This window comes from Geotrypetes seraphini, chromosome 2, assembly GCF_902459505.1.
Source record: "Geotrypetes seraphini chromosome 2, aGeoSer1.1, whole genome shotgun sequence".
Lineage (NCBI taxonomy): Eukaryota > Metazoa > Chordata > Amphibia > Gymnophiona > Dermophiidae > Geotrypetes > Geotrypetes seraphini.
In genome coordinates, this window is record NC_047085.1 from 60,708,668 (window position 1) to 60,725,670 (window position 17,003).

Consider the following 17,003-nt stretch of genomic DNA (forward strand, 5'->3'; position numbering starts at 1 on the left):
CTTGAAACTCATCCAACATTCCCCAACCTTGTCACTTCCAACTAGTTTTTCTATTTTCAGGATTAGGTAAATGCTCAAACACTAATGGGAAAATTTTACTCACGTGTTAAAAATGGCCTTAGCGCAGGGGAATCAGTGGTGTAGTAAGGGGTGCGGGCCACCCAGTGCGCCAAACCACGTTCGTGTCATCCCTCCCCAGCCCCATACATCTGTAGATCTTCACTAGCACGAGCAACTTCTCCTGCCTGTTTGCTCGCACCAGCCTGGTTCCCATCTAATCATTTCCGGGTCACAGGGCCAGGAAGTGATGTCAGAGGAAAATCCAACGCTGGAGCGAGGAGCATGCTGGCGATGCCACTCATGCCGGTGAAGATTGAGAGGTACCGGGGAGGGGCGGGGGGAGAGAGAGAGAGCGCAAGCGTGGAGTGGGGGCAGGAAGGAGCAGGTGTGTGCAGAAGGAGCAGAGTCGCAGAGAGGAGGGCGGTAGCCACCACCCCGGCGGCCTCCTACCCTTACTATGCCACTGATGGGAATGATGTTTGTAAGTAAGTACCGCAGCTTAGTAAAAGGGCCCCTAAGCTATTCTAAGCTTTTATTGTACAACTATAGTTATTGTCATACTAGAAGTTGACCTAAGTCCCTGCAATATATCAAGTTGCAAACTGTGCCAGAACATATCATTGGAAACCCCCCCCCACACACACACATTAACTCACATGGGAAAATCAATTAGCTTAAAGGTATCTACATAAGCTCATCATCCATAATAATAAAAGGCTAAGCGCGCATGTGCTGTCAAAAATCCGTGAGTCCTGGTGGCGTGAGCAGTGCTTCTGTGCCAGTGCTCACGGCGCCTGCGCTAGCGCGTGTGCCAGCAACCCCTCCCTCCCACTGCCAGTCCTCTTTAAAGTGGCCTGCTGAGGTTCACCAGCCACTGTAGCGAACCTTGCAGGCCGCTCTAGCAAATCCAGGGAGGCAAAGGCGGGACGGAGGCTGCTCCTCTCCGCCGGCCCCGGCTGGCAGCCCCCTCTGCCCAGTCCTCTCTGCTCCGGTGGCCCGCGCAGGAGAAAGAGTGGATGAAGCAGGGAGACTGTGCAAAGGGAAACAAGGGGGTTGACGGGACGGGAAGGGGAAAGGGAGGGGGAGGAAGCCGAGGAATCTCTAGCACCTGTTAATGTAACGGGCTTAAAGACTAGTCAAATATAATATGGTATGCTTGAAGGGTATTAACGTAAAACGTAGAACAAAATCTTTTACAGGAAATGGTAAAAACCAGAGGACATAATTTGAGAACATAAGAATTGCCGCTGCTGGGTCAGACCAGTGGTCTATCATGCCCAGCAGTCCGCTCACACGGTGGCTCTTAGGTCAAAGACCAGTGCCCTAACTGAGATTAGTCTTACCTGCTTATGTTCTGGTTCAGCAGGAACTTGTCTAACTTTGTCTTGAATCCCTGGAGGGTGTTTTCCCCTATAACAGCCTCCAGAAGAGCGTTCCAGTTTTCTACCACTCTCTGGGTGAAGAAGAACTTCCTTACATTTGTACGGAATCTATCCCCTTTTAATTTTAGAAGTTGAGGGGTGGTAGATTCAAGAGCAATGTTAGGAAATTCTACTTTACGGAGAGGGTGGTGGATGCCTGGAATGCGCTCCCGAGAGAGGTGGTAGAGAGGAAAACGGTGAGGGAGTTCAAAGAAGTGTGGGATGAACACAGAGGATCTAGAATCAGTAAATAATAGTAAATATTGAAGAACTAAGGCCAATACTAGGCAGACTTGCGCAGTCTTTGTCTGTATATGGCCTTTGCTTGACGATGGGCTGGGGAGGGTTTCAATGGCTGGGAGGGTGTAGATGGGCTGGAGTGAGCTTCAGTAGTTGGAACCTAAGAACAGTACCGGGCAGAGCTTTAGATTCTTGCCCAGAAATAGCAAAGAAGAAAAAAATAAAAAAATTTAAATTGAATCAGACTGGGCAGACTGGATGGACCATTCGGGTCTTTATGTGCCATCCTGTACTATGTATGTTACTATGTTTCTCTAACTATGGCTGTCCTTTACCAATGATTAACTCATGTTATCTATATGGGACCAATTTCATTCTTATGCGCCCTGCTGCAGATGACATGCACGAAGGGCCGCTGAAAAGTTCTCAACCCAACCAAGAAGGGAATGATGTGGAGCCCTGAAACCTACAAGTTATTCCACATTTTTCATTTCATATCATTGAAACCAAAAGTGTCAAGAAAAGTGTGGAATAACTTGTAAGTTTCAGGGCTCCACGTCAATAAAATAAATAAATAAATAATAAGAGGTAGCAGTTTACATGCATAGTACAAATTAGTAGTTTTAACAATTGCTAGTGACTTAACATGGGTGTTGGGACCATTAACAGCTCAAAGTAGGTTCAGTAACGTCTCCAATTTTATGTAGTTTCTTTTAAATACCGTATCACAATTCTGCCATATTTTCACGAGCACAAAGAAACCAAAATGGAATTGTCCAGATCAGAATGATGTGCACTAAAGAAGTGTCCTCCAACTCATCTGGTAATGTGAAGATCTTTATTCCTCCAATGTCACAATAGTACATTCAACGATTCAATGACACTTCTTTAGTGCACATCATTCTGATCTGGACAATCCCATTTCGGTTTCTTTGTATTTGTGTTTGTGGTTTTGTTTTCCCCTGGTTTGTTCTTTCCATATTTTCACGAGCAACATAGGCAATGGGACGAAGGGATTTAGATGCCATAAAGCAATTCAGCTGTGAAGGTTTATATTTAAAAAAACACCTCATATTCTACATTGTCTTGTCAAACCAAACATTTACATGGGAACTTCAAGTGGAATCTAATCCCTAACTGCAAAACTTGTCATCATTAAATCTGAGTTACTCTGGCAACATCTGGAAAGAAAATTACCACCACAGTAGAATTCTTCACTATGTGAAAAATATTTAAATATCAGATCTCTGTTCCTTATCTCTTTAAAAGAAACAATCAAAGTTGTCACCTGAGTCGCGCCGAAGTAAAAAAGGTACAGAGAAGGGGCGAGCATGCGGCAGGGGGAGGAGTGGGTAGGGGGTGGAGAGGAGGATGGGTGCCGGTGCCCTGAGGAAGACCGCACCCTGGGCGGACTGCCCCCACTCGCACCCCCTTACTACACCACTGGGGTATACCAAGTAACATGAACATTAGCACACAGTCCGAAAAAGAAATACTTGTAAATGCCATGTTCCCTGGAACATTCTAGAAATGGGCTTAGCACATGGGAAAGTCCCATCTTAGCATGGGCTAAGCCAGGGGTAGGCAATTCTGGTCCTCGAGAGCCGGAGCCAGGTCAGGTTTTCAGGATATCAACAATAAATATGCATGAGATAGATTTGCATCTCAAGGAAGCAGTGCATGCAAATCCATCTCATACATATTCATTGTGAATATCCTGGAAACCTGACCTGGCTCCAGCTCTCGAGGACCAGAATTACCTACCCCTGGGCTAAGCTCATTTATTAGAGCACTTTAGTAGACATACCCCTAAATGTTTATTGAACTATAACCAATTAACATTTTGTAGAATAAAAAAATCTACTAAAGACAAATCTCAAAAGATTTCTTTTTAAAGATGCCTGCCAATAAGTGAAAAAAAATAGCTTTTAAGAAGTGGCACCCCTGTCTCCCTCTCATTACTCTCTATCCCTCTACACCACTTCTTAAGAATGCCCATTGGCTTCCGGTATCTCATAGAATAACCTATAAATTATGCTTACTTACTTTCAAATCCTTACTCTATAAAACTCCTGCATTTATTTTCAAATTATTAATTTCTTACTCCTCAAATAGAATATTACGGTCAAGCGAACAACATCTATTGACAATTCCTTCTCTCAAGATCATCAATACTAGACGACAATTTATTTTTTCCGTTAGGGCTCCTCAAGTCTGGAACTCTCTTCCTATCTATTTGAGAGAAGAACACAACCTCGATAAATTTAAGACTAATTTAAAAACATTTCTTTTTAAAGATGCTTTTGAGTGATAGTTTTCCCTCTTGGATTTATTAATTGGGTTGATTTTGATTATGAAATTTTACATCCCCTACCTTGTGTTTTTTTCCCTAACTATTCTATTTATATTATTTTGTAGTTCAATTCCCTTTTTTCCCCTTTTTCTTGTCTGTGAAGTTTGTTAATAGTCCTGTTTGATTTTAAGTCTATGTTAAATATTGTATTACCCCTTAATATTGTAATTTTAATGTTTATTATTTCTGTTCATCGCTTTGAATTGTGATTAAGTGATTAATCAAAAACACTAATAAACTTGAAACTTATTTTTTATATATCATTGTAATTAAAACTTCCCTATCCCCCAGTACCTTTCGTTTCTAATGTCCTAATTTGTCATAGTTTTAGTTTTACCCTCCTCTTATTTTATTTCATCAAAATCTAAAATTTTATTAGATTTTTATAATTTTTAATATTGTAAACCGTACAGATACATGTGATGGTCGGTATATCAAGCCATAAATAAACTTGAAACTTGATAGCACATTTTCAGGATTCTCTGTAAGAATCTCTGTGAGAACATGAACACACACATTAGAAAATGCAGATTCCTCCAAAGACAGCGCTGTTTGAATTACCTTTATTACAAAAGTATTCTACATCTTCAGAACTCAGGTTCTCAGGTTCAAAATCTGCTGAAAAGCTTTCCTCCACTGGAATATCTTCTTTTGAGACATCATTCTCTTCAGACAAACTCTCTTCAACTTCATCCTCAACAGCATCCAGGGGTCCTTTAAAAGAAAATGAAAGACGTCGTGTCAAAATTCAGATCCAACATAATAGAAGACTTTCTTTAATTGCTATACTTTATATTGAAATAAAGTACATTAAATAGCCAGGATTCCAGTTTGCAACAAAGGGCTCCTTTTACAAAGGTGCATTAGGGCCTTAACGCGAGGAATAGCGCATGCTAGCTGCTACCGCCTCCTTTTAAGCAGGCGGTAATTTTTGGGCTAGCGTGTGCTAAAAACGCTAGGGAAGGCAGAGAAAAGGAGGAGATGGTACACAGGGAGGAGGGGTGGGGAAGGAGAAGGGGAGAGCAAGGGAGGAAATAGTGCATAGGTATGGGAGGAATGGGGAAGGTAAGAAAATGGAAGAAGTACTTGGGACTTGGGTTGGCCACTGTTGGAAACAAGATACAGGGCTTGATAGACCTTCGGTCTCTCTTCTTATGAAATCATGTTTTATTTTCACTTAGCCTTTGATTAGATGGGCTGAGGAAATGGTTTCACTTAGAGGCAATTTTTCAGAATAGGTTAATTATGCACGTACTATGAGCCTCAATCCTAAACCAGGATTTGTAGAGTATGACCTCAATCTCTCAAATTTACTGGTAACACTCACCATAGAACTTGCATCATGCCAAAGAGAGCTTTCTTCTGAAATTCATAAAATATAACATGTGCAGACAACCTACTCAAGTGTGCCGGGAAATTCCTTTTGATCAAGCCTGTAGGGATTCTGCTGGCACAGCTGGACATTGCTCTAAATTGATCGTTTATATGTTACATTGTAATTTGTTTGTTCCCCTTCTGCTTATTATTGTTCTTCAAGGTTTTATTAAAATTTGATTTAATCGCTTATCTAATTTCTAAGCGAGTTTAATATATATATATATAAAAAGAGCATGAACATAATAAAAATTCCATTAACAATACCATTAATACGTACAAAAAGAAAGCAATTACAAAGGGCTCCTTTTACAAAGCCGTGTTAGCGGTTTAACGTGCATAATAGCACGCGCTAATATGACAGCCTCGCTAGTCGCTACCGCCTCCTCTTGAGCAGGTGGTAGTTTTTCGGCTAGCGCACGCTAAAAAGGTGCGTGCAATAAAGACGCTAACGTGGCTTCGTAAAGGAGCCCAAAGAAACATCAACTAATAACTGGCATATTAAAAAGGGATAAATGAGACAGACAGACGGGAGACAAAAGGAAATAGGGTTAGAAATACAATTTGGATAGGAACGAAAGACAAATAAGGAAAAAAAACCAAAAGGAAAGGGCTCGTTGCTGCTTAATTCCTTAAGGGAGTTAAAAAAGATACGATAAAATTTAAATCAAATGATAAAAGCTTCTTTAAATAAATGACTCTTGAGTAGGCTTTTGAACGTTCGAGATTAGCTTCTTCTCTAACAAGAGCTGGTAGGGTATTCCAAAGTTGAGGGGCTATTACTGAGAAAATGTCTCGCCTTTTGGTTCCTTTTATATGAAGGGAGGGGACCGTCAGCAATTTATGATTATATTGTTACTTACCTTTCCTACTTTACATTGTAAATAAATCACCTTTGTGGTTTTTGCCCAAGGGCAGTGAAGCAAATGTTGATAAACTAATACTAAATAAATAAATTTAATTTATGTTATTATCTTTATTAAAAGCATATTTATATTTTATGATTCAACCCAATACCATAAGTGGATCACAACATTTTATTTAATCTACAATTCAGTAGCAAAGTTCTCCCTGAAACTCGACGATTCCCCCTTCTGCATTATTCATTTTGGTTATTTCCATATGCAATACCTCTTAGACATCCTAGTTCAATATTTCCGGCCTCCTGGTAACTTGTTCCCCACTGAGCGATGTAATGAGGGAATGGAGATTCTTTGAATATTGCATGTCCAAATGTAATAGAGTTTAATAGCAAGTATATTGCTGTAACCCTCAAACCCACTAAATGACTCAAATTCTTCCTAAAGCCAGTCACTTTTTAACAAAAGTTGCACCTTGGGAACTCGTATGCAGGAAATATTTTTTATTAATTTTTTTTCCTTATCTGCAAGACAAATGTTGATTTTTTTTTTTTTTTTCATTTATGCTCCTTGCCTGCAGGTAGTTGTCTAGAGAATCACCTAGTGGAAATTTTTCCTTTTGATTAATTTCTCTCTGTGTGTTATGTTATTTCTCATATATAATTGATTTCAGCTTTTGCTCATAGCTGTACATCTTTTTTCCATCTGCACTTAGCCTTCCTTCAATCAGGGAAGTTGATGGAAATTACCTGAATGTTGTTAAGTATATTAAAAAGAATTCAATGAATATTTATACCAAGTTTTGAAATGGTAATGCATGAAAGATATTAGAGAATTTTAAACGGGTTCAGTTTGACCCAGAAAGTTTTCCAGCAATGGGCAAAAATTTGCTCAGATTGTTTCTTTACAGTTAAAATTGCTTCACTGATTTTGGTAAAGTGGATTAGTACGTTTCCCAGCTCTGTCCTTTAATACTTTGAAGTAGGGCAACCTTAATGGACTCAGCATATAAACGTTTGAAAGACATCAGAATGTTCTAGTAATCTTGAACTCTGCTTCATAAGGTCCATAAACTATACTTACTGCTTGAAAAGAACTTATATGCATCTCTCTTCCCCCTCCTCTCCCTGCCCTTCTCTTGTACGTTATGGAATAACCGTTCCGTTCCCAACAAGCTTGCCTATATACATGACCTCTTCATCTCTCCACTTGCTCGCACTAACAGAAACCTGGATCTGTCCTGATGATTGTACCTCAACTGCAGCCCTGTGTCATGGAGGCTAACTTTTCTCACACATGCCTCGCCTGGTTAGTCAAGGAGGAGGTGTGGGGTCACCACTCTCACCCTACTCCTCACCTTGTACATTCCCCTGCAGTTTTGTTTTGGTTTTTTACCCCTTTTCCCACCACCATCTCAATGTTATTCCTCCTCTGAAGTTCATTCCATCCATCTTTTTGCTCCCCTATCTCTCCGAATAGAAGTCATCTACCAACCACTTGATATGTCCCACTCTTCCTTCCTCACTGAATTTGACTCTTGGCTCTCCTCCTTCCTCGAGCTCTCATCCCCGGTGACTTCAATATCCATGTTGTATGATCTCCTCTGATTCCTTCGCCTCTAAATTCCTTGCCCTAACATCCTCATACAATCTCCTGCTGTGCTCCAACACCCCCACATGCTTCTTCCTCTATAATATTACCAAAATTTGATCCTTCCTGTCTGAGCACACTACCAAAATACTTATCCAAGCCCTCATCACCTCACTCTTAGACTACTGAAACTCACTACTCTCTGGCCTTCCACTTAGCCATCTCGTTCCCCTCCAATCCATCCAGAATTTGACTGCATGACTCATTCTGGGAGAGCCGCTTTACTCACATTACTCCTCTCCTAAAGTCACTTCATTGACTTTCCATCTGTTGTCGAATACAATTCAAACTCTTCTTACTGACCTACAAATGCACCCACTCAGCTGCTCCTCACTATTTCTCTTCACTTATCCCCCCCCCCTATGATCCCCACCTTGAGCTCTGCTTAGCTGGTAAGTCCCTCCTATCTGTGTCCTTCTCTTAAACTGCCAACTCCAGACTCCGTCCCTTCTGCTTTGTTGCACCATATGCTTGGAACAAGCTGCCCGAATACCTACAGTGGGCTCCATCTCTGGCAGTGTTCAATGCCCGTTTAAATAGCAGAACTACTACAGTGGGTTTGTAACCTATCCCTGAAAACAGGTGTGATCCCGGAGGATTGGAGGATAGCTAATGCTACGCCCATCTTTAAAAAAGGATCAAGAGGTGACCCGGGGAACTACAGACCGGTAAGTCTGACCTCGGTTCCAGGGAAAATGGCAGAAGCGCTGATAAAAGAAAGCATTGATGAACATCTAGATAGAAACAAACTGATGAAAACAAGCCAGCATGGCTTCTGCAAGGGAAGATCGTGCCTAACGAATTTATTGCACTTCTTCGAAGGAATTAATAAACAAATGGACAAAGGGGACCCCATAGGCATCGTATACTTGGATTTCCAAAAGGCCTTTGACAAGGTACTCCATGAACGCCTACTATGGAAACTGAAGAACCATGGGGTGGAAGGAGACGTTCATAGATGGATCAAAAATTGGTTGGCAGGTAGGAAGCAAAGAGTAGGAGTGAAGGGCCACTACTCTGACTGGAGGAGGGTCACGAGTGGTGTTCCGCAGGGGTCGGTACTCTGACCGCTGCTGTTCAAAATATTTATAAACGATCTAGAAACAGGGATGAAGTGCAAAGTAATAAAATTTGCAGAAGACACCAAATTATTTAGTGGAGTTGGGACTAAAGAGGACTGCGAGGAATTACAAAAGGACCTGAATATGCTAGAAGAGTGGGCACTGAGATGGCAGATAAAGTTTAATGTAGAGAAATGTAAAGTCTTGCACGTAGGGAACAGAAACCCAAAGTACAGCTATATGATGGGAGAGCTGGTAATAGGTGAAAGTACCCAAGAAAAGGACAACACAATGAAGCCGTCGTCACAGTGCGCAGCGGCCTCTAAGAAGGCAAATAGAATGCTGGGTATTATCAAAAAAGGCATTACAACAAGATCGAAAGAGGTCATCCTGCTGTTGTATCGGACAATGGTGCACCCACATCTGGAGTACTGTGTCCAATATTGGTCGCCATACCTTAAGAAGGATATGGCGATACTAGAGAGGGTTCAGAAAAGAGTGACGCGATTGATAAGAGGTATGGAAAACCTTTCATATGCTGAAAGATTAGAGAAACTGGGGCTCTTTTCCCTGGAAAAGCAGAGACTTAGAAGGGACATGATAGAGACTTCAAGATCATGAAGGGCATAGAGAAAGTGGAGAGGGACAGATTCTTCAAACTTTTAGAAACCACAAGAACGAGAGGGCATACGGAAAAATCAAGAGGGGACAAATTCAGAATCAATGCTAGGAAGTTCTTCTTCACCCAAAGGGTGGTGGATGCCTGGAATGCGTTTGCAGAGGGTGTGATAGGGTGTACGGTATCAGGATTCAAGAAGGGATTGGATGAATTCCTGAAGAAAAAAGGGATAGAAGGGTATAGATAGAGATCACTATACAAGTCCTGGACTTGATGGGCTGCCGCGTGAGTGGACTGCTGGGCAGGATGGACCCCTGGTCTGAACCAGCAGAGGCACTGCTTATGTTCTTATGTTACCTCTCTGAGAGTGCTTTCAACTCCTAACTCCTCTCAGCTTGGGTTCTGCATCCTCTACCCTCTATGTCATGTCTGTCTGTTAAATTGTAAGCTCTTTTGAGCAGGGACCATCTATAAATGTCAAAATGTAGAGCGCCATGTACACCTTTTAGTGCTATATAAGTGATAAGTAGTAATAGTAATAGTCTGCATTTATATAATAATATTCTAGGAAGGAATAATCTTCTAGGAAGTGCCTACTCATCGATACACTGTCCTCGCTTGGCTTTCAGGGCTCTATCTCATGGTTTTCTTCATGTCTTTCCCACTGCACTTTTAGCATGTGCTTCTGGAGCCACCATTCCACTATCAATTGGTGTACCTCAAAGCTCTGTCCTGGGACCTATACTTTCATCCATCTATACTTGTCCCCTTGGTGCCCCATGGCTTCCAGTATCACCTCTATGCTGATGATTCACAGATCTACCTCTCTACAACTGAAATTTCTTCAGGAATTCAGATCCAAGTTTCAGCCTCTCTGGCTGATGTTGCTAACTGGATGTCAAAGTGCCATCTAAAATTAAACATGGCCAAGACAGAACTCTTTATCTTTCCTCCTAAATCCACCTCTCCTTTTCCTCCATTCTCTATTTCAGCAGATAACGCTCTCATCAGCTCACAACCTCAGGGTCATATTTGACTCATCTCTCTCCTTTTCTTCACATATCCAACAGACTGAAAAAATGTCCCATTTCTTTCTCTACAACACTGCTAAAATCCGGCCATTTCTTTCAGAGCACAGTGCTAAGACCCTTATTCACACTCTCTTCACTTTTTGCCTAGACTACTGCAAATTGCTTCTCACAGGTCTTCCACTAAATCATCTGTCTCCCCTTGAATCTGTTCAGAATTCTGCTGCATGCCTCATATTCCACCAGGGTCGTTATGCTCACATTACCCCTCTCTTCAAATCACTTTATTAGCTCCCTATCTATTTCTGCATATAGTTCAAACTCCTCTTATTAACCTACAAGTGTAATCATTCTGCAACTCCTCAGTATCTTTCCTCTCTGATCTCTCCCTATACACCGCCTGGGAATTTCATTCATCAGGTAAGTTTCTCTTATCTGTACCCTTCTCCTCTACTTCCTATTCCCAAATCTGTCCCTTCTGCTTTGCTGCACCATAAGCCTGGAACAAACTGCCTAACTTTGTACATCAGGCTCCATCACTGGAGGTATGCAAATCCATGCAAAAAGTCCACTTTTTGGAAGCTCCTTTCAAAACCTAACTCCAACCAACTTGCAAAGCACCTATATCCGTTTGTCATTCCTTCTTTAGTCCCCAACCCCATCTGCCCTATCACTGCTTTTGCAGTTCCCTACCTGAGAAGAATGAATTGATTCACCTTTTTTGTCCTGTTTGTAAGCTCTTTCAAGCAGGACTCTCGCTTGCCTGTTTAATTGCAGTGTTGTGTGCATCTGCTGGTGCTATAGAAATGATAAGTAGTAGCAGTAGTAAGTGTCTGCACACCATTACACCTACATTCAGGCTTGCAGAAAGGTCCTGACTATTTTTACATGCTTTTCTGATTTGGAGATTTATTCATGTTATAATATACATGAGAACGCCAGTGCTAATTCCAGGCTAAAGAATGCACTACGAGACTACTAATACACAAGTCACTTAGCCTAAGCAATTTTATAAAGACCTATTTTTATAAATAAAATATTTGTTATTGATAAAAATGGCTTATAAAACTGATTGTGGACTAAATAATGATTTAGTTTTCTGCTGGTAATTTCACCTTAGTAGATTTTTTTTCCCTCTCTTTTTTCAATTTAATCTGTATTCAAGTAACATGTTTTGATTGTCTTTATGTTTAAAATCTATAAATAAAAAAAATGTAAAAAATTATCATACCCTGTAGAAAATTGGAAGCAACTTAAGGGCTCCTATTACTAAACTGCAATAGCGTTTTTAGCGCACGCAGAATTTTAGCACACGCTAAACCCACGCTACGCAGCTAGAACTAACGCCAGCTCAATGCTGACATTAGCGTCTAGGGAGCGCAGCAATTCTGCGCACACTAAGCGCGCACTAAAACCGCTATCACAGCTTAGTAAAAGGAGCCCTTAATGTGACAAGATAACTATGAATGACATTTCAGAAGGAATGTTCAAATGAGAAATCAGATATCCAAGTTAGAACATCTGACGTCCCCTTATTATTTTAGAACTGGATCTGCCATCCCCACAAGTTTTATCACTGTCCCTGTCCCATTCCTGTAAGCTCTGCCTTAACTGCCCAAGCCTCAAACACTTATAATTTTAAAGTGTTTGATGTTTGTGCAGATGAGGACAGAGCTTGCAGGAATGGGGCAGGGATAGGAAAAGAACTTGCCGGGATGGGACAGGAAAATGATTTCCCGCAGAGATGGGGAAAAATTTCTCCCCGGGTCATTCTCTATGTAAAAACTTGTTCTAAAATGCAGGAACTTGTATCAGGAATATTTATTTTAGAGACAAATACATCCAAAATATAGACAGGGAAAAAGCAGGCACAGGCATCCATTTCAAAGCACATGCACATCTATGTTGCAATAGCAGCATAGATGTTCATATTGCTGTCACCTGACCCCCCCCCTCAATTTTGTCTGATCTCCCTCCTGACGCTGATGGACTCTGATTCTCCACTCCCAAAACCCAACTCCAGACAAAAGAACCTTGCTTTCCCACCAGTCCTACACTCTCCCACCCCTATCTACACTGTAGAACAGGGGTGTCAAACTCAAATCACATAAGAGGTCAAAATCTAAAACACAGGTTAAGTCGTGGGCCGGATTTTTTATTAAGATACTTACCCCCTCTTTTGCTGACGTAGAGCATCGGATCAATCACCGCCACAACCCACGTTGCATGCCAGCAAAGAAGGGGGTTAGTCTTAGTAGAAGTATAGAGCTACAACCTCTCCAACCCCACGCCGGCTACAAAATAAATAAAAAAGACTTTTCCTCTCTTTTAGGTCCTAGTTCACGCTTGCAGTCTAACACCAGCTCTGGCAGGATACACATTTCAAATTTGACAAATTGTAATCACAAAACAGAAAATAAAATTATTTTTTCTACCTTTTGTTGTCTGGTCATTTTGCTTTTAGTTCCAGTTTCTCTTTCTGATTTTGTTAATCTTCTAATTCTCTTTCCAGTGTCTGTTGTCCATTTTTTTCTCCTCTTCTCTCTTGCTCCAGTCCTTTTCTCCAACATATTGATTTTTCCTTTTCAACTTTTCTCCTTTCTGCCTCTGTCCACTCAAATTTTGCCCTCTTTCTCATCCTTCTCCTTTTTAAATTTTCAGCTACCTATCAATTTTCCATCTTCTCTTATTCTGTAGCTCTCCCATTTCCCATCCCACTCCTTTCCTAGCCTCCTATTTCCTTCTATCTCTCCTCTTGATCCAACATTTTGCTCTCTCTTTTCTGTTGTTCTTCTTCCCTCCCCACTTGATGCTGAACAATGAGATGGAAGGAAAAAAAGAGATGCTGCATCTCTCTCTCTCTTCCACTCCAGGCCTAATATTTCTTACTCCCTTCCATCTCCAGATCCAACTTCTCTCCCTTTCTCTTCCCAAACGCCCCCCCATCCAATCTCTCCCCCTGTCTGCCTGCCTCTCTCCCCCCAGGTCCACTATTTCTCCCTTTTTCTTCCCAATGGTTCTCCCTTCAAGTATCTTTTTCCCTCTTCCTTCACACTACCCCAGGTCTAACCTCTCTCCCTTCATCTTGCTCTCCTCACAGCCCAGCTTGCCTTTTGCTCCAGCGCCGGTCCCTCTTTCCTCACAGCCCTGCGTATATTTCCCTCTGGCGCTGGTCCGATATTGCCGCCAAATCTGCCTGCCTCAGCGATTTGGCAGTGTTGTATGTGGCTCCCCCTCCTACTTTTTGCCTGCCGCGGTCTGTCTTCAATGACACTCAACTTCCTGTTTCTGCCCGGGTGGATCGTGGTGGATGAAAGGCAGGAGGAGGAGCCATGGACAACACTGCTGAAGCTGGCAGACTTTCTGGCATGATGGTAACGTCGGACCAGCGCAGGAGGGAGGACACCGTGAAGGGGAAGTTCGGGAGCATTGCCACCGGCCACATAAAAAGGCCAAGGGGGCCTTGTGTTTGACACATGTGCTATAGAAGATCCTTATAAATTCTCATGCATCAGTGGTCTCCCTCTACTGCTGCCCATGATGGCACCAGAAAATGAGATGGCATCTCTACCAAGATCCAAGATGGTGCATTTGCCTTCGGGCAGTGCTAGAAGATGGAGGTGCCATCTTGGATCCTGGTACCATCACAGACAGCAGAAGAGAAGGGCCTCTGTTGTCTGGAAACACTGACATGGGACATCTACCACATTGGTAGGTCCCAGTGAATTGAGAGTAGAACAGGATAGGTCTCGGGGGGTGGGGGGGAAGGAGGAGATCACATTCTTTCTTCAGCATGGGGTTTTGTGGTTTAAGAATAGTTACAATGGGGGATGGTTGGGAGAGGGATCAGACAGTATGGGGAGTTGTGGGGAATCAAAAAGCATAAGAGAGTTCAAGAAGAGAATCAGAAAGAACGAGGAGGTAGAAAATAGATTGAAAAATAGGACATCGGGAAGGTCTCAGAACTGTTGGCGGAGGTAGGGGATCACACCTCTTTGGGATGTAGTGGATCTGGTGGGGAAATATAGATGTAAATTTTGAGTCCCATTTGAGCCACACTGAATCCCCTTTGAAAACTCTGTGTGGGATGGACCTCCACAAGTAAACAGTGGCTTTATGAAATCAGTATTCACACATGTAAGTGATATACAGTACACATAGAAAATGGTACTCTTTACATGTTAGTATATTTCTAATAATGGCCATAGCTTCTTTGTGTCTTTATAAAGATAGTCAGTAGTGGTGGCCTGACAGGCAGGCCAGAGAGGTGAAACCAAGGAGTGTGCCTTTGGAAGAGCACTTGTGATAGATCAGGGGTGGGCAAGTCCAGTCCTCGAGTCAAGTTTTCAGGATTTCCTCAATGAATATGCATGAGATCTCTTTGCATACACTGCTTTCAATGCATATTCATTGGGGAAATCCTGAATGGATTCCGGCCCTCGAAGATCGGAGTTGTCCACCCACAGATGAACCAGCTGCAGCAGTGGGGCAGAGTGAATTGCAAACAGAGGAAGAAGAGTTCTTAATCACCAGGAATTATGAGAAAGGAGATTTTGGTTGTGAAAAAAACACACAGTCCCCTAAGACACAGAGTTCTGTGCCTTCCTTCATAAGTATGTCCCCCTCCATGGTAGACCATCTAATGTTACTCTGGCCAAAAGCACGTGAGAGGTTTTTTAGTGCCGGCCGGTGCGTTGAATGCTCTGCACTCCTCCGATGGTCATAGAGTTCCTAAAAGCATTGGAGCAGCGCAAAGCATTTAACGTGCCAGCTGACACTAAAAACCTCTTACGCGCTTTTGTAAAAGAAGAGGTAAATAAACTTATTTCTTCATTTGCTACTATCACATTGGATAGTCATTCTAGAGTTCAAGCAAAAGGGGGTGAACATCAAGTGCTAGCTTATAGAACTAAATCCCTGGAGGAGGATACTGGAAGGTTAAGGGTTACCCAAAATCTTCTAGTGCAAGATAAAAGAAGTTGAGAATTTGGAACGTGCTTTGAGATCACTGACCCTTAGACTCATGAACTTTCCTTAGAGACATTTATCACCATTGGCTATATTTCAGAAGTATCTGAAGGAGATTTTGAAAATCCCATCAATTCCCTCCCTCCAATTAGTAAGATGTTTTACTTACCCTTAAGAGTTGAGGGAGTGGGGCAAGAAAGGGAATTATATGATGTAAAGCCTGCCCAGATAGTGAACTTCTTGGATCTGCTCACCTTCTGGCAGTAGAAAGTTTAGGAAAAAGTGCTCCGTTAATAACTTTTGTGTTTCCTCGGAATCAAGATTGCACTTTTCTCTTGTTCTTCAGATAAACAAGTTCCCTTGGGATGTGTGGATTGCCAACTATTTAGATTTTTCCAGGATTCTTCAAATTTGTCAATTACCTGTCTCAAAGCCAGAAAGATGACTCAAGACTCTGGATATTTATCTCCAGCTCTCCAGTGTTCCTCCTTGCCAATGAAGAGACAGTGGTATGAACTGGTTAATAGCACGGCTATTCTAATGACAGGAATGAAGAGATGAACAGTGGTCAGTTCCTGTGCTGTGGAAATGCTAGTGTCTGTTAGGGGGTGGGGAGGTGAAGTTTAAGCTGTGTATGAGGCATATAAGAGAGCCAGTAAATGTCCCAAAGGGGAGGGCTGGCTCAAATGTGCCAGTACATATCCAGTGCAGGTGATCGAGGCAGACAGCGTGCCAGACTTTAAGAATAAATGGGATACCCATGTGGGATCCCTACGAGGGTCAAGATAAAGAAATTGGGTCATTAGGGCATAGACAGGGGGTGGGTAAGCAGAGTGGGCAGACTTGATGGGCTGTAGCCCTTTTCTGCCGTCATCTTCTATGTTTCTATGTTTCATCTTCTATGTTACTTAAAGAAGGGAAGTTTTCAGCCTGGGGAATTTACCAAGCTAACTATTGTTACCAGGGCATATTCCTTTGAAACCTGCCCTAATATTACCTCCACTTTGCCTACATTATATCAAAATTAGCAAAGAAAGCTAAACATCCATTTTTGAAGCTTACCTCACACATGTGGATTTTTGTGAATGTATACTTAAGAGACATAATGACTGTAAATTTCACTCTTTGGGAGAGTCCACCATTACCAGAGGCAACAGAGGGTGAAAATAACAACCCAATTTCCCTGGTTCTCAGACTGTTGCTCCAGATCTAAGTTATCCAGTTCCAGTAGAGAGACTTTTTGATCAGTCTTTTTTTTTTTTGCAATTAGATCCCAATTAATTCAGTGTGCTCTTTGTAGTCCTTGATTCTATCCATTGAAATCATTGCTTCAGGTCCCATAATGCACTGGGATAGGCTTGTCAGAAAT

At 42.0% G+C, this 17,003-nt stretch overlaps 1 protein-coding gene across 4 annotated transcripts in view; it reads right to left on the bottom strand.

The window, feature by feature from the left end:
• The window catches only part of ZFPM2 (zinc finger protein, FOG family member 2), an 869,848-nt gene that overhangs the window by 662,057 nt on the left and 190,788 nt on the right, over positions 1 to 17,003 (bottom strand). For 3 of the 4 annotated variants that reach the window (XM_033933814.1, XM_033933811.1, XM_033933810.1), the window contains exon 2: positions 4,636 to 4,788. The exons of the other annotated variant lie outside the window; for it this stretch is intronic. In XM_033933814.1, the coding sequence (XP_033789705.1) occupies positions 4,636 to 4,788 (153 nt within the window). The remainder of the gene's footprint in view (positions 1 to 4,635; positions 4,789 to 17,003) is intronic. 4 annotated transcript variants of the gene reach the window in all.